Here is a 23,672-nt window from a genome sequence, read left to right as displayed (position 1 = left end):
TTTTCTCAGCTTTTCTGCTCTATCAAACTACTGACATACTGAACTTCCAGTGCACTAAATTGCACTAAAACCTGAGGACCTTTTTCACAGGAACTATTTGCCATCTTTCATCATGATGCAAGAGCATTAAAAAAAAATTTTTTTTTAATTCAAGTGTGGGAGTAATAGAAAGAGCATCAGATTCTCTTCTAAAGAATCTAGGCTTCAAACCGGAGTATGTTCATTACCTTTCACTGCAACCTTGAACAATTTACTACACCTCTCTAGGTCTGAGTTTCTTCGTCTATAAAATAAGGTTTGGACTAGGTGGTCTCTAAGATATCTTCCAGTTAGTTAAGTCCTGTGAATCTAGGGTTTTGCACTGATCTTAATTAAATTAAATCTGCAAAAAGACTCTGCTCACAATTTGTTCTAGCCTCTTGATGTCCTTCAGCCTCATTCTGCAAAGCAGCATGGCCTAATGGATAGAGAGCCAATCAGAGCACAAAGACCTGTGTTCAAGTTCTAGCTCTAACATCCTTGGCTATGGGATCCTGGGCAAATTCATGAATCTGACCTACCAGGCAACTCTGTAAGATTATAAATTACAAAACATTTGTTATTCTGCACTAGATGGAGTTTCTTTATTATAAGCTCCCAATACTGATGAAATAAAAAGTCTAAAACACACCCAGTTGAAAAAATGTGATCAATTCAATGTTCCAGCTATTCCTGCCAGCTTTATATCATCTCCACATTTATTTCTTTTTAAACCCTCATCTTCTCTCTTAGTATCAATTCTAAGACATAAAAGTGGCAAGGGCTAGGCAATTGTGATTAAATGACTGGCCCTGGGTCACACAGGTAGGGAGTATCTGAGGCTAGATTTGAAACCAGTTTCTCCTGATTCTAGGCCTGGGACTTTATCTGCTATGCTACCTAGCTGCACTCATTTTATAGGAATGTTTTTTATACCTTTATTCAGAATCACTGATATCCTGGATGAATGTTGAATAGCACATGGTTCAGGGCAGATCCCTAAGGCACTCTACTAAAGGCCTCCCTCCAAAATGAAATCCATTAATGCATGACCACCTTTTGGGGCCAGTCATTCAAACAGTTTGAATGTGCATGTCTATACTATCATCTAGTCCACATATCTCCATTCTGTTCTCAAAGAGAACATGATAAATTTTGTCAAATGTTTTGTCAAATTCTAGGTAAAGGATGCCTTAGGTATTTCCATGAACCACCAGCTACTAAGGTAACCCTGTTAAAAATGCAAATTAGATTAACCTGGCATAACCTAATCTTAATAAACTTCAGTTGCAACTTAGTAATTATCATTCCCTTTTATAAATTTCTGCAAAACACTCCCCTTAATACTAAGTTTCTAGAATTCTGGTAGGAATCAAAGTCAATCTTTATTGGCTTAGAAGCTCAAGTAAAAGAGGAAACAACTTCTTCAAATAAGATAAGACAAGAGAAAACCAGCTTTATTGGTAACAGGAACTTCTGAGTTGGCCACATCGCAGGAGCTTCTGGCAGCAAAGGTTGATAACTAAAGGAATGCAAAGTGTCTTAGGGTATAGCAGTGAAGTATAATACAAAGTTCAAAAATATAAAGTGCCCGAAGAGGACATGAATCTCCTGTCCTGAAAGCTTTAAAATGAGATCTGGACAGGGGCAGCTAGGTGGCTCAGTGGATAGAAAGCCAGGCCTGGAGACAGGAAGTCCTGGATTCAAATGTGTTCCTCTATGACCCTGGGCAAGTCATTTCACTCCAAATGCCTAGCCCTTACCTCTCTTCTGCTTTAGTATTCATACTTAGAGATTATTATTCTAATGCCTTATGACTATACCTAAATTCCTAATTCTAATTAAAATTTCTAAAAAAATCCTACTCTGTCTTTAAAGGACACGTTCTTCTGCCTGGCCAGGTCAGGCCTAATCTAACCTACTCTACCTAGAAATTTATTCACTAACTACTTACCTATACTAATAAATAAACATTCATCACCTACAAACTCCTTAAATCTGTTTCCTCTATCTCAACTGTCAGTTCAAAACTGTCAGAGCCTAAGAGAAAGAGAACCTGCTCCCTCAAGGTCCAGAGACCAAAAATCTAACTGGGCAGCTGATTCCTTCCCTAGAAATCTTCATCTCCTAGGTAATGGAATCTTCAGCTCTCTCAGACACCTGTCAGTTCCTACTCAGAAATCCTTCTGTTCCTGCCTCTTAAGAGACAGAGGGAGAGATTAAGAAAATCCTTTTAACAATATCAGATCTAAGACAGAAAGTAAGAGTTTTTTTTTTTTTTTTAATGGGATCTGGACAACTGTCACAGCCAGAGGATTAACAAAACTACTCTGGATTTGGAAGCTAGCTACAAAGTTTAGGAGCCAGATAAATGTATCAAATAAAAGAACAGTAAAAAGTGTTTGCCCATGGTCAAAACATGTTTCAATCCATTTTATTTCATGCAACCCACTGAAGATATGATTGCATCATCCCAAAATGAATACACAATACAAATGTGGTCTGATCAAGGCAAAGTCCTTTGGAACCATCATCTCTCTAGTACTAAGGGAGAAAGAAGGAAGAGAGAGGAGGAGGAAGAGATCAACCCAAACCAAGATCTAACAATACAATACTAGAAATTTCCCCTTGATAGGAAATCTGCTCTCCTTTTCCAAATCCTCCCACACTGAGATGATCCTAATGGCATATGAATTGAATGGCAGCATATGCATTATCAAGAACCCTGTATTTGGAGTCAGGATAACTGAGTTTGAATTCTTGCCCAGCTTCTTACCTATGCAGTTCTGAACAATTTACTTAACTTTTCTGACTCTTACCAGGGTTTCCTCCTTTGTAAAATGAGGAGATTCAAATAGATGCTCTCTCAGGCTCTTTCCAAAGCTCCCTTTACTCCGATCTAATTTATCCTTCACATAACTTCCAAATTCATTTTCCTAATGCACATGCTCTTCTGCTCCAAAATCCTGTGCTCCCTTTATATCTACAAATACAATAAAAATTCTATAGGCTGGAGTCTATAAAGGCCCCCTACAATCTGATTCCAAGCTATTTTTCCAGTCCTATTTCACAGTATTTCCTTTGCCACACTCTGACTTCTAGGCAAACTGGACTCCAATTATTTCCTAATCTTGTCTCTACCTCTGATTTGAGATAACCTCATACCTGGAATATGCTCCCTGTAGCTAATTCTAAAGGTACCACCTCTTTATCATAAGGATTTCCATGATCCCTACCTTCCCCAGTTCAGAGGGATCTCTTTCCTTATATTTCTTCTATCACTTTGGAACTCTTTTGCCCTTATATTTTATCTTGTGTTATTGCTTATCCATGTACATGATAAATCCTCCCAATTAGACTAAATTCCTTGAAGGCAGGGACTACAGGTTTTCATATTTAGAGCTGATGCCATGCAGAGTAAGCATTTCTTAGGTAGCCTGAACTGAATTTTGTTAACTAGCCCACCATTCCACCTCACATTCAATAAATTGGCAGAGATGACAGATAATGGAAATAGTCAGTGTTGGAGGAGTTTCAGAACAGGTAAACAGATATACTCTGGGCGTAACTGTGAATTGATGCAGCCATTCTGGAAAATAATTTGGAATCATGCTAAAACTGAAATGACTAAAAAGTCCATACCTTTTGATCAAGAGATCCTATTACTATTATATTACTACATACTTCAGTGAAGTCAAAGACAGAACAGAAAGGTCCCATGTATATCCAACTATTCATAACATCACCTTATATGATGGTAAATACAAGAAATCAAATAACTGCCATTAATGGAAGTTATAACCACACCATAAAACAATGAATATGAAGGATGAAGAGAAGCATGAGAAGACATATAGTGATATAGAATGAAGTAAGCAAAACCAAGAAAACAGTTTATACAATGACAACAAAGTAAATAGAACAAATAAATGAAACTGATCACTGCATAATTATAATGAATAAGCTTGACCTAGGAAAAGTGTTGATAAAATGTACTTTCCTCCTTGGCAGAGGTGAGGGTCTATGGCATAGAATAATGCCTATATTGTCAGATAGTTGATATACTGGCTGGTTTTGCTGAAAAATTTTTCCTTTCTTTTTATTCTGCAAAACTCACTGGGTAGGGGAAGAGTAAGGGATATATTTAGACATGAAGGTGATATTAAAAAAACAAAATATGTTAATAAATTATTTTTACACTCGATATAACCTCTAATGCCATACTAAAAAACAGTTACTTCATTCAGAAAAGACTACAACTTCAAGTAAGGTAATACTATGAATAATTTTCCAAGTTAAAGAAAACTAAAATAAGAGCATGTAAAAGGTAAATAGTCTTCTATTGGTGGTAGTAACATACCTGAAAATAAAAGAATGCTTGGCCAAACCAATAATGCATTATTGTAACCTGAGCTGCATCATGTTTTAAGGGCTTCCAGATGAATTTTGTCATTACAGCCTGAATCAACAGACTAAACACCAAAACAGGAAGATTGTGAGGCCGAAGCAGCAAGGCTGCTAGAAGAACTAATCCGTTATATATGTCCCACAAACCTAGACTCTTGATACTGACGTCTGCAAAAATGATTTGGGACTTAAGCAAGTCTTTGATTCCAGTGAAAAGAATACCCAGAACAAAGACATACACAAAACGAGCTTCAATAATTCCCCTAAAAAAAAAAAGAACAAGTTAGACTTATTAAGATTCTTTCTACAAAATCCAAGTACTTTCTTTCATATGCGGCTTATCGTTCTGTTGGCTAAAACTCCACAAAATTAACCATACTGTCCCAATGTCTGGGGGGACCCTGAGAACAAGTCTTTGTACTTGAGTCAGAAAGGAACAATGACATCCCATTATACTCTACTATACCTGACAGATCTATGAGTTTATAGGGTCAGATGGAAGGAGAGGGATCCTGGGTTATAAGAGTCAAGGTAACATCTATGTGATCGCAGCATACCAAAGACAGTTCAATTGGTTTCCCACAGGTAGTGTGAAAATCATCATATTGGCTCCATTACCAAAGGCACAACTCTGATATCAAGAACAAGATGCCTTAAAATATAATAAAGCCTGCAGTTTCAGGCCACTGTATTACTAATTACATCATAATCATAGAATTTACTGTTTTGCAACTCTCTAATGCACAACAAATATCATATTTTATAGTAGTGTTATAGGTGGTAGTTAGTTAGCTCAGTGGGTTGAGAGCCAGGCCTAAAGATGGGAGTTCAGGGTTCAAATCTGACATCAGACACTTTCTAGATGTGTGACTATAGGCAAGTCACTTAACCCCCATTGTCTAGCTATTACCACTCTTCTGCCTTGGAACCAATACACAGTATTGATTCTAATATCGAAGGTAAGGTTTGGGTTTGAGTTTTTTTAAAGAAAAAAATTATTGTAGTATTATAGGCATACCTTAGAGATATTTCCAGACCACTACAATAAAGTGAGTATCCCAATAAAATAAGTCACAAGTTTTTTTTTTAATTTCCCAGTGCATGTAAAAGTTATGTTTACATTATACTGTAGTCTATTAAGTGTACAACAGCATTTAATTTAAAATATTTTATTGCTTAAAAAATCTAACCATTATCTGAGTCTTCAGCAAATTGTAACCTTTTTGCTAGAGGATCTTGTCTTGATGTTAATGGCTGCTGATTGATCTGGGTGGTGGGTGCTGAAAGATGTGTGGCAATTTCTTAAAATGACACAACAATTTAATTTCTTGTACCAATTGACTCTTCCTTTCACTTGAACACTTAGAAGCCACTTTGGGTTATTAACTGGCCTAATTTCCAATATTTTTGTATCTCAGGAAATAAGGATGAGAGAGATGGGGAATAGCAGGTTCATAGAGTTAGCACACAAAACAATATAATTAAGTTCGCCATTTTATATGGGTATAATTTGTCATGACCCAAAACAATTACAATAGTAACATCAAAGATCATTCATTGTTCATAGCTCATCATAAGTGACATGTCAATGAAAGTTTTAAATATTGCAAGAATTGCTGAATGTGTGATGTGAGCACATGCTATTGGAAAAAATGGCACTGATAGACTTGCTCAATGCAGTTGTCACAAGCCTTCAATTTGTGAAAAAATGTAATATCTACAAAGAACAGTAAAGTGTAATGCACTAAAGCTACATATAACTATGATATTTTAATTGGTGGCACAATAAATAGAGCACTGAGGCAGAGATAAGAAGACCTATTTATAATGTTAATTATTAGCTATTAGGAGGCTCTATCTAAACTTGGGTCTTAGATACTGTATGAGACCATGGGCAAGTCCTTTAAGTTCTTGCTTCAGTTTCTTCATCTGTAAAATGGAGCTAATAATAGCACCAACCTTCCAGAGCTATAGTGAGGGACAAGTGAAACAACTGTAAAGTGCTTAGCACAGTGTCTGGCACATAGTAAGCATGATGTAACTGTTAGCTATTATCATTATTATTATTATCTCTCTGTAAGCTCCAGGGGAGCAGGAACTATGGTTTATGTAAATTTTAAATCTCCCTTAGTACTTAGCATAGTTCTACATAAAAGAGGTCCTTAATGTTTGCTGAATTGAAGAACTGAAAGGGTCCCCAGAGATTATCTGGTCCAACCTATACCCAAAACAGGAATCTTCTATAACAGTAATGGCAAACCTTTTAGAGGAGAAGGTGATGTGAGAAATGTCCTCAAGCATGCATGGAGAGGAAGAGGGGAACAGTCAGGTCCCACATCCCTCTGGAAATCTGTGCTGGGGAGATGGTGGGCATGCCCTCAGAGGAGGTTCTGAGTGCTCCCTCCGGCATGCATGCCATAGGTTACCACCATGATTCTATAATATCTCAGAAAATGATGATCTAGGCTCTTCTTGAAGGCTTCCTGAGATGGGGAACTCACTGTTTCCTAAAGCAGTTTATTTTACTTTTGGGTGGCTCTAGTTTTTCCATAAGTCTTTCCTCATAATAAAATGATATCTGTTTCCCTATAATCCTCTCCTCCTCTAGTTCTGTCCTCAAGTAGAAGAAATTTAATCCCTTTCATGCAGAGAAAAACAATAAGAGTTAGTTATGTGGTTAAAGCACAGGAGATATGCCGCAGAGGGGCATGAGGTTCAAAAAGGATGCCATCACTTTAGACTGGGACACTGTCAGAAGGTTTCCTCCTGGAAGAAGTGGCACCTAAAGAAAGAAAATCTAAGGACTGTGGCTCTCAGGTTGCAGCAGCCTTCTCAAAAGGATCCTGTCTCTCAGAGAGTCCCAGTCCTTGCTTGCTACCTGGGACCATTGGCACTGCCATGTCACTGACTTCAAACTGCTATTGGGTATGAGATCCTGCATCTAGATCCTCTCAGCTCAGCTAGACTCCACTGTTCCTTCAGCTGAGCCACAGTCTCTTTGGCTGAACTCCCTAGGTTTATGGACTTGATTCTAAGGCTGTAGTTTCCCCCTACCCCCCATTACAATTGTGGAGTTAGAAACCAGACTGTTGCTGCCCTCTGCTGGTACTGGCAGTCAAGTCTGTCTCAACCATCTGTCTCAAAAGTTTTACTTTTGGGGAAAGGACTGCTTGACTCACCCATCTCTCAAGATCTTTACCTTGAAAGTTAGCCCCATTCAACCAATGTTTAAAAAAGAAAATTCCTAAGAATCACCTTCAGTTTTGTTCACCTCCTAAATCCTTTCTCCCCTCTTCATAAGGCCACAGACTTCAGGGGACACTCAGGGTTTTAAAGGTTCCCATGAGATATATTTAGAAGAAACTAATGATAAGCCAGAGAGTTCTAACATAGTTTTGCTTTACAGAAAAGAGCAATCATCCAGTTCATTCTTTGCCACCTGGTCCTAGAGGGATGGATAAGTCAGGAACTTCTATATTACTTTCAACTATTAAGTGCTTACAATAATTGATATAAAGGTGGGCACTATGTTGATGGTTCTGGAGATCATGCTAAAATTATTAACTTAGAACTTTAGTTAGGTCAGAGATTCTACTTTGTTCCTGGGTGTGGGACTCTAATGCAGCCCTTCAGGAATACCAGTATATGATTTCTTATTCTGTCACCTTGGTGTCTCTCAGGAGAAATGTTATGGGCACAGAGACTGAGCCAAACAATACAGTAAGGCCAGAGACTGGTCTGACAGGTTGTCAATTCAATGATGAAGAAAATTTCTAAAGAATCCCTTCAAACACTGAATTTATGACATATAATATCCACCATTGCTTTCAACACAAAACTATGGTGAAGTTGGGTATAAAGTAGGGCCATACAGAATCTCATTTGAATCCTCTAAGAATTATCAAAGATCACTAAGATCCCTCAAGTTAAATATTTCTATATAGTACCTACTGCACAAGGAATGTAGAAGGTTAAGTCTGTAATAAAAAAGGGGAGTCCTAAAAAGAGATCTAAGTTGAGGTCAGAAAAGCAAGTCTGTCCCATATATCAGCTGCTAATAATGATAAAAGAGTGGTCTATTAGCAACTAGCTTTTGGTTAGTGCTTTGAGATAGGCTAAGGTTTTGCTTTGGTCTCCACAACCTCATGAAGTACCCATTGTAAAGATGAGGAAAAAGAGGTGAAAAGATTTGTCCCTGTTTGAAAGACAAAGAAAACAAAGCAACTCTTCTGATCCACCAAAGTAACATTAACGTATACTAAGCCATGTTTCCCTACTGGTTCACTGGCATCCTTTGGTTTGCAATGGAGCTTGCCTGATATAAAGTCCAGATGTCCTAAAGTATTTTGCCTTCTTTTTCCTAAGTTTTGACTGGTTTGTGAACAGAAGAATGCTGTGTCCACATTTATGCATAAAAGCAGTATTACAAAGGTATAAAAGAAACAAAAAGTGGAGATGCAAAGATCTTTGAGGAGACTATTATAATAGCCTACGCAGAAGGTAATGAGTGCCTGTGTCAGTTTAGTTACATTAAACATAGAAAGAAGGGTATGAATTGTGAAATAATTTATCAAAAATTGGTTGACTTCGAGGTAAGCAAAGAAAATCAAGAATCATTCCAAATTTTCAAACGAAGAGAACTGGGTGAAAAATGGTACCACTGACAGAAACAGAGAAGTCAGAAGGGGGAAATGTGCTCAGGATTTCAAAATTCTCATGCTGTTCTTTTCATCAGAAAAACCTGTACATCATCTATATTTCATTAAAGATTCATTTTCTTTCCTCTGTAGCATTATACTCAGTTTTACTGGGTAAGTTATTCTTCACTGCAAACCCAGGTCCTTTGTCTTCTAAAATACTGTATTCCAAGTTTTCTTCTCTTTCATATGATGGCTAATGAGGGAGGCCGGAAAATGGCCAACCTTGAGAAAACAGGAAGGCCTAACAAGCTGACCTGTCAGAACCGTAAATATACCAAATCCTAGCAGGAAGGCCTAATGAGCTGGTCAGCCTTGAGAAACTTGTTAGAACCATAAATATGCCAAACCACCAGCTGCAGTAGATACCAGATAAAGGCCAGGAGGACCCCAATAAATATGTCAAGCAACAGGCTAGGAAGACCCCAATAATATAGAATTGTCAAAGTTCCAAGAATAGTAGGAAGCCGATAAGAGCCATACATGCAGGCAAAATTCCAAGGATGGTATATAGTAGATAAAGTGCCTACAGAAAAGTATAAAAAGCCCAGCCTGTCAGAAGCAACTCGGAACTCTGATGATAGAGGTTCCCACTGATGCGCGTATCAGTTCAATAAATGGCCTTTCTCTGCCTGTTTGCATTGTTTGTGGACTTCCATGGTGGTGGGTGAAATCCCGGACCTTAACACTACAAAATTATGTATAATCCTGACTATGGCTCTTTTGTACTTGAATTCTTTCTATCTGGCTGTTTACAGTATTTCTCTTTAACCTTTGTTGTTGTTTTTTTTAAGCTTTGGATTTTGGTTATGATGTTCCTGTAGGTTTTCATTTTGGAGTTCCTTTCTGGGAGTGACTGATGGATTCTTTCTTTTTTCCACTTTGCAAAAAAAATACACAATTAAGAGGAATTATATGTTAAGATCTAAGATGATGGAGTAAAGGATGCTCAAACAAACCCTACATACACACACACACACACACACACATGAAAAGAAATTGCCTCAAAACAAAGGAAACCAAGAGGAACATGTCTCACTGTGATAAGAAGAGAAGCCTATGGAGTATAGCATCAGTGGGAACTACGTGACTAGAGGCAAAAAGGGGACAGAGTGAGGAGCCCAAGTTTAATCCACTCAGCCTCATTTCTGAGAAGGCAGAAAGGGCATGAAACCAAAGCATTTCCACATGGCCTGAGACAGTGAAGCAAGTGGAGCAAGGTACAGATCAGCCCTCAAAATAGAGGAACTGGAAACGCAGAGAACAGAATCCACCTGGATAAAACAGCTACAAGCCTCTTCGGAGAAAGCCAGCAGAGCCACCCTCTAAAGAGACACACTGCACGAAACAAAGTCAGCTGGACCTATCCCAGGTTCGAGAGAAAAGTACTTTGCAAGTTTGGAACAATATTCCCTCTTAACCCAGAAGCAGAGAAGGGCATTAACAGATAGATATGACAATGGGAAAATAAGAACTAAAAAAATGAGCAAAAGATTTTTTAAAAAGTGATCTTAGAAAATTACTTTAGTGACAGAGAAGCTCAAAATATAAATGCTTAAGTGTACAACAATGCCAAAATGGAAATAAATGAAGCCTAAAAGGAAAGTGTGAAAGGATGTCAGGCCCCAAAAGAGCCTTTAGAAAAACTTGAAAAGAAGTTAAAAAAAAAATCCAATAAGAGATTTGACAGACTCAATAGGGGGCAGCTGGGTAGCTCAGTAGATTGAAAGCCAGGCCTAGAGACAGGAAGTTCCAGGTTTAAATCTGACCTCAGACACTTCCTAGCTATATGACCTTGGGCAAGTCACTTAACTCCCATTGCCTAGCCCTTACCACTCTCCTGCCTTGAAACAAATATATACTATTAATTCTAAGGTGGAAGGTAAGGGTTAAAAAAACAAAAAGACTCAATAGCTGGGGGAGGGGAAAAGATTCACTGAAGAAATCAACTCCTTAAAAATTAGAATAGGCCAAAAGGAAATGAAGGCACAAAAATACACTGAAGAAAACAACCCCTTAAAGACCAGAATAGAACAAATAGAAATGGAAGAAAAAATATTTTTGTTTTAACACTGAAGAAAACAATTCCTTAAAGAGTAGGATTAGCCCCATGGAAAAGAAAACAAAAACTCAAAGAAGAAAATAAATTCCTAAAAATTAGAATTGGACAAAGAGAAGCTAACAAATCCATAAGATATCAGGGAACCAAAAAAAAAAATCAAAAGAATGAAAAAAAAATCTAAAATAAATATCCTGGAAAATAGATCCAGGTGAGATCATCTGAAAATCATTGGAATATTTCTACTTTGCCTTCTGGTTTTAAGACACCTAAATGGTTTTCTTTTCTTTTTTAAACCCTTACCTTCCATCTTGGAATCAATACTGTGTATTGGTTCCAAGGCATAAGAGTGGTAAGGGCTAGGCAATGGGAGTTAAGTGACTTGCCCAGGGTCACACAGCTGAGAAGTGTCTGAGGCCAGATTTGAACCCAGGGCCTCCTGTTTCTGAACCTGTCTCTCAATCCACTGAGCTATCCAGCTGCCCTCTAGATTGTTTTCTTTAAAGATTTTTTGAAATAAGATGTGTGGGTTCTTTTTTTTGGTCAAAGCATTTAATAGTCCAATGATTCCTACATTTTTTTCAACTATTTTATAGATCAGTTTTTTAAATTGTTGTAATGTATCTTACATTTTCTTTTGTTTTTCTAGTCTCCTAAGTTTGTTTTAATATTTCTTGTTGCCACATGAAGTTATTAGTTTCTATTTAGTCCATTCACATTTTCAAGGATTTTGCTGTTTGGACAAGGTTTTGTACCTCTTATGTCAAGCTGTTAATTCTCTTTCCAATTCTTTCTCCCATAGCTCATTTCTTTTCCAAAATTTTCCTCAAGCACCCTAATTTCACCTATGAAAATATTTCAAATTCCTTTTTAAACTCCTGCTTCATCTCTTCCAGGCACTGTAGCTGAGTTTGTGTCCAAGCTATGTTTCCTCTGAGGTTTTGCTTATAGTTGTTTTAAAGTCATTCTCTTCTAAATTTGGGTCTTGAGCTTCCCTGTCAACATAACAGTTCCTTATGGGAAGATTCTTTTTTTGTTCTTGCCCATTCTTCTAGCCTATAGTCAAGGAGTATCCTGACTGTGAACTTGATATTAGAGCTGGGCGGCTCTGTGGCACTTCTGATGGGAAAGTCTGGGCTAGTCCTATAGCTGCTTTCTTGGGAGTACTGAATATTGTGTTATTTTACATACTCAAGGATAGTCTAGAGACCTGAAAGTTTTCAGTGATCCCAAAGCAATTTGATCTAGAGCAAAAGTCTGAGTGCTGTCCCCCTGATCTGAGGAGAAGTATCCTTAGTTTCATAAAAAACGATAAACTCTGTTTTAAATATATTAAGTTTTATGCATCATGATGGTATTCATACAGTGATATAGATCTGGAGCTTTCAAAAGAGGAGGGATTAGATTTATAGATTAGGAAATAATTTGTATAGTGTTGAGAATTAAAGCCATGGAAGTGGAAAAGATTGCCAAGGAAGAAAATATAGAGAGGAAAAATAACCAAAGCCAGAATTCTGGATAATATTATTTATTTTTATTTTTAAATATTTTTCCATGTTTACATGATTAATTTTCTTTCCTTCCCCACTCCCAGAGCCAACAAGCAATTCCAGTGGGTTCTACAAATGTTGTCATTTTATACCTGTTCTAGAGGATATTAGTAGAATGTAAATTCCTTGAAGGCAATGATTTTTTTGTTTTTGTTTCTGATTTCATATTACCTAGAGCAAGCATCTTGTACAGAGGAAGAACTCTGAATAAATATTTATTGAACTGAACATCCATTTTAAGAAATCTAGAAAAGGACAAGAATCAAAAGAGAAATGATTAGATAGTTAGAAAAGAAAAGTCCTATTCTTAATATAGAGTTATGAGACTACTTCAGAAAACCTGAAATTTAAAAGTTCAGTCATCTAAAGGGAAAAATTTAAGGATGATTATTTACTTTTTTCTTAAATATTAACTTCCTTAGAACAGAATTCTATAACAGAGCAGCCAGCCAGAGAAAGATTTTAAAAAGGGAATTTGAAATTTCTCTACCCAGAAAGCTGCCAATTGCCTTAATGAAAGCACTATGGCAATTAAGACATAAGCAGAAGTTTGCTAATTACTGATTGCTCTCATCTCAGGGAATATTAGCACCAGATAAACAAAGGAAGTCCATAAGAAGACTACTTCAGGGAGCTATAATTGCTTGATTAGGGACCCAAAAACTAGATAGGCAGAGCAAACTTCCTGGGAGTTTTAAACATATCAAGAGAGAAAAGCCACAAGGAAATAAGGACCCAAGATTCAGAAGATGTTTGGAGCTGAGAAAACAAATCCAGTAAGTTTCAGAGATAGAGCTGTACCAAACCATTTAGACTTCCAGAAATAAAGACCAAATTATCCTACTAGAAGAGAAAGTGTTCCTTGATAGGATAAAAATTATCTAAAAAGAAATCAAGGAGGAAAAAAGGCTCTGAGAATTGTAAGGGTTAAAATTAAGGGTTTGACTAAAATATATGGTTCAAAATATTATTGCTCAAAGTTGAAGTGACCTTTAATAGTTTTTATTTACAAAAGAGATGGAAAGAGTGAAAGTATAGAAATACAAAAGGGTAGAGAAGATATTAACTTATCTAACTAAATATTGTTCCAGTATTTGACTCAGCCAGGACTTAATAACCTTCAAAAGGAATTAAACTCTCTCCAGAAGACAGGAAGGTAAAGCCAGCTATCCACTCACCCAAGTTCCCTCCAAGAGACAGGTCAAGACAATGACTAGAGCTGAAGGTGACTCCTGAGGCTGACTATTTCCCTTGAGCCAACCTTCTTCCTTAAGCTGACTTCCTTCTTGAAGTCCAATTCCTTCTTGAAGCCAACTTCCTTCTGGGAGTTGACTTACTTTTAGCATGAGAAATTCAGGGCCTTTTATAGTGGTTTCTTGTCTCCTCCTCTCTTCACAGGGGCCAATCACAGCTTCCAAATTGTCTAGCACTGATCAGAGAGCAGTGTTTGTGGCAACCAATTCCCACCTTCTGGAGGGGTGAATACTCATCAAAAGGGTTCATAGTTTCTGAGGGTGTGAACTGTTAAAAGAAATCACAAGTTTCTGACTGTTTGAGTTAGAAAAAAGGGTGGAGCTCTCTAAGTATCTTACTGGTTTCTCACCTAACACCAAATAGGGTGTGAATTCACTAAAATGGTTTTTGAGCTCCTCCAACCTAGTTCAAGCTTGTGCTGATTCAATGAAAAGGTAGACAAAGGAGAGTTAATCCTGTCTTCACAATCTAGTGAAGTACTTAAGTTAGTATTAATTCAGGATAGACAATAGAGTAAAGAATTCTCTTTCACAGAAGTTAGAGAGGGTTTAAACAACACATATTAAGAATTTAAACTCATCAAAAGATTGGCATATGGAAGAATATGATACAGAGGAAAAAAAGAAGTTCTTGAGTTGTTATAGCTAGTTACTATATGTTAGTCTCTGATTATAAGACAGGCTTCTTGACTTATATAAAATGAGAGTATAGTCTAAACAACTGGATTGTTTTTCCACATATACCCAAATATGAATCTGAGGACATTCCAACTAAGAGTTTAGGGTTTTTTCCTCCTTTCAAAGAAATTTCCATTTCAGGAGATAAATTACACTGGGAGATGATCTATATATATGGTAACAGATAACCCAGAAAAGGAATCCTTTTATCAGGTGCTGCAGAATAGCAAGAAGCATAAGCACCAGAAAAGGTGCAACAAAATCTGTTATTTTACTGAAGGAGAAAGAGAGCTTGTCCAAGCTCACAAGTTCTAGTTGGGAGTATGGAGGCAGGTCATGTCATCAGGCAGAGCTAATCTTGTGTGTTACTTCCTTGAGAATGTTCAGGATACTAAGCCAGAGCTTCCTGGGACTCATCATACCTAACAGAACCAATAACTATTTGTAGTGATTAATGTGGGGGCAAAAATAAATGCATTCAGAAAAAATCTGGAAAGAATTTCTAGGGATTATGAAATTCAAGATGAGTAACAAAGGACTGAGAGTTTATAGGAAATACTTTCACCGATCCTTCCGACTGAAATGAAGACTTATGAAAAAGTACAGAACAAGTGAAAAGTTGGCTAATGAGATACTAGTGAATGGAATTTCTGGAGCATTGATCAATATATAGGAATGATGGGGCTCTTGATCAGGAATGAACTGCTTCTAAAGAATGCTAAAAAGAAGTTTTCATCTAGAGATCAGATCTGATCAGGAAGTATTTTAAATGAAATGGGAGAGGGTGTGGCTAGGTAACACAAGAGATAAAGCACCAGGCCTGAGTTGGGAGGACCTCTGTTCAAATATGGCCACAGACCTTGTGGCTTGTGACTGTAAACCTTAAAATTTCTTCGACTTATGAATGTTGGAGATTTCCCCATTGGGAAATTTCATACTTGAAAAAATTTCCTACTGATAGTAAGAACTCTATTGTAATGTGAAACTCCTTGGCATGGGAGGATCCTTCTCCTCCCTACTTAAGACTACTTTAGGACAGAAACCTTTTGCTAAACAATGGAAAGGGCTTTGACCTATGCTTAAGCATAGAACAGGAAGTTCTTTGAGTCATCATTGATTTTAGAATTGATACAATAGAGATACTTGGAATGACAGAACCAGGTCTTGGAAACTACAATCTCCACCCTACTCAGAGTAACAGGATTTAGGAAGGGCTGCAGCAAAGATCAAGATTTAATTATTTGAGAATATGACCTTCAACAGACATGTGCAAAGGGGAGAGACCTCTGGGCGGTCCTGGGTTAAGCTAGAGCCACCATTGGCACAGGGGAGACATCGACAGTGATTGGTAGATGTGAGAACTGAGGGGAGGGAACTTAGATTGTTTCCTTAAAGATGGAGGGGTCTGAGGACTGAGGAGGTTGCTCTGAAGGAGGACTGAGGAGGTTTTGCTCTGAAGGAGATCTGAGGAGAGGAGGTTGCTCTGAAGGAGGACTGAGGGGAGGTGGATGCTCTGAAGGAAGTCTGAGAGGAGAGAGGTCCTGGAGGGAGAGCTCCTGGAGAGGTCTTGAAGGAGGCTGTGGAAGGAGAACTCAGGAGGAGTCAGGAGGAGAATTCTCTGGAAACATTTCTTGAAAGGAGGCTCTCTTGAAGGTGGAGCCTGAGGTTGGCATGAGAAGCCTTACCTAGAGAGATCTTGGGTGAGTGATAAAACCAACTGACTGATTTACCTCTTAGGACTGAAGTCTAGACCTTATTGGCTTGAGGCCCTTCATTCTTATTCCTTTCTTACTTTCTCTCTTTTTCTATTGATTAATCAGTGTATTATAAATTAAATTTCTCTATAAAACCCAGTTGGCTTGGGCATATTCATAATTGATATATATATTTCCCTTGCTCCCAAACATTTTAATTATCAGAGTTTATGGCTCCCACTCTCTTATCTACAACTATTTAACGCTCAAAACTATTTTAAATCTAACATGACTCTGGGCACATCACTTAACCCAATTGCCTGGTCCTTGCCATTCTTCTGTCTTAGAATTGATACTAAGACAGAAGGTAAGGGTTTAAAAAAATGGGGGGGGGGGGAGAGGAGAAAAAAGAAGAATAAAAAGTAATGAAGAAAAGGCAGCATTATAGACTTTTTCTTTTGCTTCTGTTTTTTCCCCTGTCAAAACTGTATGATCTTTGGATCGGAAAGGATAAATTTTAAATGATTAGCAAGGAATTAAAATTCAATATCAGAAAAGATATAGTAAGAAAGTACCAATTGTTTTTAATGAGTTCAAGTTACCAAGTCAAGAAAAAAATCAATGAGCCACTGTTAGGGATCATTGAGAAATCATAAAACTCAGAAGGTACTGCAGGCCTTTGATCCAGTCATAGCACTGCTGGGTTTGTACCCCAAAGAGATAATAAGGAAAAAGACTTGTACAAGAATATTCATAGCCGTGCTGTTTGTGGTGGCAAAAAATTGGAAAATGAGGGGATGCCTTTTGATTGGGGAATGGCTGAACAAATTGTGGTATATGCTAGTGATGGAATACTATTGTGCTCAAAGGAATAATAAACTGGAGGAATTCCTTGTGAACTGAACGACCTCCAGGAATTGATGCAGAGTGAAAGGAGCAGAACCAGGAGAACATTGTACACAGAGACTGATACACTGTAGTACAATCAAATGTAATGGACTTCTCTACTAGTGGCAATGAAGTGATCCAGAACTATTTGGAGGAACATATGAGAAAGAACGCTATCCACATCCAGAGGAAGAACTATGGGGAAAGAAACACACAAGAAAAGCAACTACTTGATCACAAGGGTCGTTGGAGCTATGACTGGGAAAGTAGACTCTAAAAGATCACCCTAGTACAAATATTAACAATATGAAAATGGGTCTTGATCAATGACACATGTTAAACTGTGCATTAGATATGGGAAGGAGGTGGGGGAAAGGGAGGGAAAGAACATGCGTCTTGTAATCATGGAAAAATATCCTAAATCATCTAATTAAATAAAATTTAAAAAAAATTTTTAAAGGTACTGCAGGATTAGAAATGGACAAATGTTCCAGTTTTTTAAAATGGGAAGAGGGGGGAGCCTGTGAATTATAAGCCAGTGGTCTTGACTGATTTCTAGCAAAATTATAAAGCATTACTAAAGGAATTGTCTATGAGCACTTAATGAATGATTTAAAACACATTAGGTGTTTAACATGTGCAAAGCATAGTGACAAGTACTCAGGCTAAAAATACAAAAATGAGATAAATCTTATCTTAAGAGCTTACATTTGGGCAAACAATACCTATAGGATATTGGTATCCAGGGGAAAAGCAGTGTACTAGAAAGTGTAGAAGGAATTTAGGATATTAACTAAGTACTGATTAAAATAAGATATTTGATAAAGAGATCTCTGAGGGTACAGGGCAAGGCAGAGTGTTGGATATGAGATCAGAACTTGGAAGGAGGAATATAGGAAGAGGTTCTGACAGTTGGTGAGGTCCACTCACTCATTAAGGGTCTTTCTCGATGGCTACTGATGAAGGCAGATATCTGAGACTTTGCTCTGTGCTAGTGTCTACTTTCCTGATCAAGAGAAGTCATCTCTAAGAAGTTGGTAGATCTGCTTTGCTGGAAAACAGTTTTGGAGAAAGAAAGGCTGAAGGCTGATTGCCTGGACTCTGGCTATACCAGGGTGACCTTATTGTCAGTTAGTAGCTGCCTTCTTGGCTGACTGAATCTGTATGTACTTGGAGATATCTTTATCAACTTAAGTTAATTGAATAAGGATTTTAGTTAGATTATAGTCAGACAGCGTTTTGGGGTTTTTAGTAAGCGCTAGGCAGATTTAGTGTAGCTGTAAGAACTGAAGGCTTCGCTGTGAGGTGAACTTAGATGGTGGGTAAAAAGTTAGTTCTCTGTTAGTGTTAAGGTTTCCTTGTTATTAATCCTTATACCTATATGTTCTAATTATAAATAAATAGACTTTTATGAATTTATATCTCCAAGTAAAGTACACACTGGCCTGGTGAAGGGAAGTCACAACATAGTATCTTATCACAGCCTCTCCTTCACAACAACAGATCATCACAATATTTCAAAAGTCAGAGGGAGGATTAAATGGGGCCATAGTGAATTATCTTTTAAAGCAGCGGCAACAATACTAATTTGATTATGGTTTTGAGGCTAGAAAACATATGATTTAATCCACAGCAGCAAAGTGGAGGTGAAGATGATTAGGGAAAAGAATAAGAAAAGGATTTAGTGATCATTAAGAATAGAACAGTTTCACCAAAAATAGGTCATGTGAAACTAGCCAAATTTCCTTTTCTGACTGATTTACTAGATTGCTGAGTCAAGTCAAGAGAATGTCGTAAAAGACAAGATAGTCAATAAACATTTATTAACTACCTATTATGTGCTAGGTTTTGTGCTAAAATGGTGGGCAACTGAGGTTAAGTGATTTGGCCAGGGTCACACAGCTGAGAAGTATCTGAGGTTAGATTTGAACCAAGGCCTTCCCCATCTCTAGGCCTGGCTCTCAACCCACTAAGTCCCCTAGCTGCCCCCTGTGCTAAATGTTGGGGATACAAGGGAAAAAAATCTCTTTCCTCAAGGATCTCACAGTCTAATAAAACAATATGAAAACAACTATGCACAAACAAAATGCAGCCTTGGAGGATACCATAGAAGGAGGGAAAGACTTGCCTCAGGGAGATAAACAAGCAAGCTACTACATAGTCTTAAGCACAAGGATAAAGGTTTAGAATTGCAGGGCAGAAAAGTGTTAGAATGGCAGACTGATATGATGAAGGAATTTCATAGCTCCTAAAAATGGACTGGAGAATCTGTGAATGATGGCAAGGTCAAGGGTACAACCGTATATGTGTGTAGCTGAGATGGGATGGAAGAATAGGTCATGGGAACGACTAAGTAAAGGAATCCTGGAGATGAAGTTATTTGGGGAGTATCAATATGCATGTTCAAATCTCCTGGTAGGAGGGCAGGAGTTGGAGAGAAAAAGCAAAGTGAGCACTGAACTCACTACAAAAAGAAGGGGAGTGTGTTCTGGAGGTCAGGAGACAGCTACCAGAATTTTGACTGGGTGGTAGATATGGATTGAGTAAACCTCAAAAAAGAAGAGTAAACTGAATGACAGAAGTACAGCACTCAGAGTGGCAATGCCAGGAAGGAATATTCTAAGTCCCCTTCCTGACCAATGAATTTGGGAAAATATATAACTAGCCCTTGAAAGGGTGGACAGGAAGAAAAGCTATGACTTCAGGAGCCAGGTTTCAGTGACAGCCAGAAGATGAAAGAAGTGGAAAGAAAAAGATATAAAGATGAAAGTTAGTTACCTTTGGAACAGGCATTCCAGAGAGTACAGTGGAAGGGTAAATTAGCTGTGCTATCTTCTCTAAAGTGAGAGCCTGGGTTAATGGGAACAGGAATAGGGGGGCAAGCAATGGGGGATGGAGAACAGAGGTTTAACAATGACAGTTAGATTTCCAAGATCATTGTTCAAGGGAGGGTATGGCCAGGTAAGAAATTGTTAATCATCGATGAATGAGTTCAGATAAAAAGCGCAAATGTTGTATCCCCCCAGGAGAAAGTAAGTTCCTCAAAAATGCATAATAATCCATTGTTATCTTTTTGTTTCCTTGGAATCTAGCACAATGACATATACAAGGTAAGCACTTAGTGAATAGTGAATTGAAATGAATGGAGAGATATGGGTTATATGTATACAGTGAGAAAGAACTAGAACTAGTTGAATGACTGGATCCAAAGGCATTATAATTAATGAGTTAACATTGAATTGGAGGAAGCTCTCTAATGGAGCACCCAGGGAAGGTATTTTTATCAATAAACTAAAGAGGAATGCTAACACAATGGATAGCAAAATCAGATTTCAAAAACATCTAGACATCATATAAAGTAAATAAAGCTATAGTCATGTGAAAAAATGCTCCAAATCATTATTAGAGAAATGCAAGTTAAAATAACTCTATAGTTATACCTATTAGACTATTATGGCAGAAAAGGAAAAATCACAGAAGTTGGAGGGGATACCAGAAAATTGAGACATTAATGCACTGTTGGGGGAGTTATAAACTGATTCAGCTATTCTGGAGAGCAATTTGGACTTGTGCCCAAAGATCCACAAAACCATACATACTCTTTGGCCCAGTTAATACCATTATTAGGTCTGTATTTCAAAGGAATAAAAACCAAAAAGGAAAATGACCTATGTGTATAAAAATATTTATGGCAGCTTTTTTTTTTTTTGTGGTGGCAAAGAATTGGAAAGTGAGAGGATATCCACCAATTGGGAAATGGTTGGGTAAAAGTTGTGGTACATGCATGATTATGATAGAATACCATTGTGTTTCAAGAAATGATGAGCAGAGGATTTAAGAAAAATCTGGATAGTCTTACATAAACTGATGCAGAGTGAAGTAAGAAGAACCACGAGAACACTGTACACAGTAACAGCAATACTGTACAATGAACAACTGTGAATAACGTAGCTATTCTCAGCAATACAAAGATCCAAGACAATCCTAAAGGATGCATAATGAAAAATGCCATCTGCTTCCAGAGAAAGGGCTGATTAAATCTGAATCCAGACCAAAAAACACTATATTTCACTTTCTTTTTCCATTTTTTGTTCAAATTTTCTTTTACAAAAGGATTAATATGGAAAAATGCTTTACATATATAATCTGTATCAGACTTTACCTATATAATCTGTATCAGACTGCTTACTGCCTCAGAGAGGAGGGGAAGAAAGGAAAGAATTCAGAATTCAAAATTTTTTTAATGTAAAAAATTGTTTTTACATGTATTTGGGGAAAAATAAAACATCAATTTTTTTTAATCTCCTCCCTACCCCCAAAAAGGATCTTTACAAGTGGGATTATGAACCAAAACTAATCAGAAGAATAAAGATAAAATGTCAAGCCTTACATTTGGGTTCACTGCAGTTCTTTGGGTTCAAGGAATCAAATTCCAAGAGTCAGGAGGAGGACTAGCTAGACATAAAGTTCTATGAATAAAAGGTCTGGATGTTTTAATTGGCAAATTTAATGTGAGTCAGAAGTATGACATGGCAATCAAAAAAACAAACATGAATTCTGACTGAATTAAAAGGCATAGCTAATTGAATGAGAAACAAGATAGCTCTGCTGTACCACCCTTTTTCTGACCCCTGGCCAGAAAGCAACTGAGTATTGTGTTCAATTTTAACTATCACATACTAGGATTGATTAGTCTGTCCAAATCCAGAAGGTGATCAGAAAATAAAGATAACTAAAGACAATTCAATATATGGGTAAGTTTAAAAAACTATAAAAGTTTAGTCTGGCAAAAAGAAGACTCCTAGAGCTCATGGTAGTTATCTCTAGATACTTGCAAAAGAGGAGTTAGACATGTTCAAATCTGATTGATCTCAGAAGTCAGATGAGAAGCAATGGATATAATACCTCTGTATATTCTGGCTAGATTTAAGGAAAAACTTCCTATAATTAGATTTATCCTAAAGTAAAATAGAAACTTTGGGAGGCAATTGGGTCCCCCTTCAGAAGAGGTCTTGGAAAGTATGTGGAACAATCAATTCTCACTTGCTTAATCACAGTATTGACTAGATATCTAAGGGCCCAACTTCAAGTTCCTATGATTTACATAAATTCTTGCCTTTTATATCTTCATCAGTAGTACAAGACATGTGGTTCTGAATAACCTTGGATCATCGAGAAAAGATTAAATTATATTTAATATACTTTGTTTTCTAAGATAAGGAAGTATGCTATTTCAAAAAAATTTCAACGAGCTAGGAACTCAGCAGATTGAGAGCCAGGCCCAGAGACTAAAGGTCCTGGGTTCAAATCTGGAACCAAATACTTCCCAGCTGTGTGACCCTGGGCAAGTCATTGAACTGCTAACTGCCTAGCCCAGTGATGGTGAACCTATGGCACATGTGCCAAAAGGAGCACATAGAGTCCTCTCTGTGGGCATACCTGCAGTTGCCAGCCAAAATTCATTACTAGAAAGCCAGAGGGACTTGGGACAGAGCTGCTCCCCTACCCCTCTCCATGTGCCTGAGGCTATTCCTCACTTCACCACCCCACTTCCTGCCCAGCAGCCTAATGGGAGCACTTCCTCCCTCTCCCCTGCCTGGGGTAATGTCTGGGATGAAGAAGCGTGGCACTCAGTCTTTAGGGGAAGGGGTGGGGCATGGCACTTAGTCTGGGGTGTGTGGTGGGGGTGGGGCCCAGCACTCCATCTCTAAAAGGTTCACAAGCCCTGGCCTAGCCCTTTCCACTCTTCTGCTTTAGAACCAATACATAGTATTGACTCTAAAATGGAAGATAAGGGTTTAAAAAAAAAAGGATTTCCAAATATGATTATGATGAAGATTTGGGAACTTATCCTTCAAGATTGTGAATTTTAAATTTACTCCACCCTGCTTAGTCTTTAGAATTTTAGCAACCAGGAATGTATACACCCCCACTTAAGGATTATGTATGGGGGAGGAAGGTCTATGACCTGCATGTGCTAGCAAGTGACAAATCAGAAACAATTGACTAACCCCCTGGGCCAGCGGTTCTCAACCTGTGGGTCGCAACCCCAGCAGGGGCTGAACGACCAAAACACAGGGGTTGCCTAAAGCCATCAGAAAATACATATTTCCGATGGCTTTAGCCGCTGAGAAATCGCGCTACTTTACAGCAAGATCTCAGAAAGAACGGGGACCCTGCTGCCCACACATTGTACTAATATTAGTTACCTATCAGCAGCCCTCCCCCTATGAGGGGCGATGGATTTACCCTGTTGCCTGGAGACCGGATTCAAACAGAGACCCAGAGAGAGCACCCGGGCACTGGCTCCTGAGGGCTTAAGAACGAGTCCTGAAGCGGATAATGGAGCTGAGTAACCCCAGCAAAGTGAAGCCTCAGCTAGAGCTGGAGGGAGATGACAGAAAGAAGAAGGCAGCATCTGCGGACCC

At 38.0% G+C, this 23,672-nt stretch overlaps 1 protein-coding gene across 17 annotated transcripts in view; it reads right to left on the bottom strand.

Annotated features, from left to right (window-relative positions):
* The window catches only part of PIGG (phosphatidylinositol glycan anchor biosynthesis class G), a 196,793-nt gene that overhangs the window by 45,385 nt on the left and 127,736 nt on the right, over positions 1-23,672 (bottom strand). For 8 of the 17 annotated variants that reach the window (XR_008912791.1, XM_056802241.1, XM_056802242.1 and 5 more), the window contains one exon: positions 4,379-4,688. The exons of 7 other annotated variants lie outside the window; for them this stretch is intronic. Coding sequence is in view for 9 of the 10 variants with exons in the window: in XM_056802241.1 (XP_056658219.1) it covers positions 4,379-4,688 (310 nt within the window). In the remaining variant the exon portion in view is untranslated. Of the gene's footprint in view, positions 1-4,378; positions 4,689-12,693; positions 14,253-23,672 lie in introns of those variants that run through there. 2 more of the 17 variants (XM_007496975.3, XM_007496978.3) reach the window with 2 other exon arrangements.

This window comes from Monodelphis domestica, chromosome 6 (genome assembly GCF_027887165.1).
Source record: "Monodelphis domestica isolate mMonDom1 chromosome 6, mMonDom1.pri, whole genome shotgun sequence".
In the NCBI taxonomy this organism is placed as follows: Eukaryota; Metazoa; Chordata; class Mammalia; order Didelphimorphia; family Didelphidae; genus Monodelphis; species Monodelphis domestica.
This window is presented reverse-complemented; position numbering and strand designations above follow the sequence as displayed.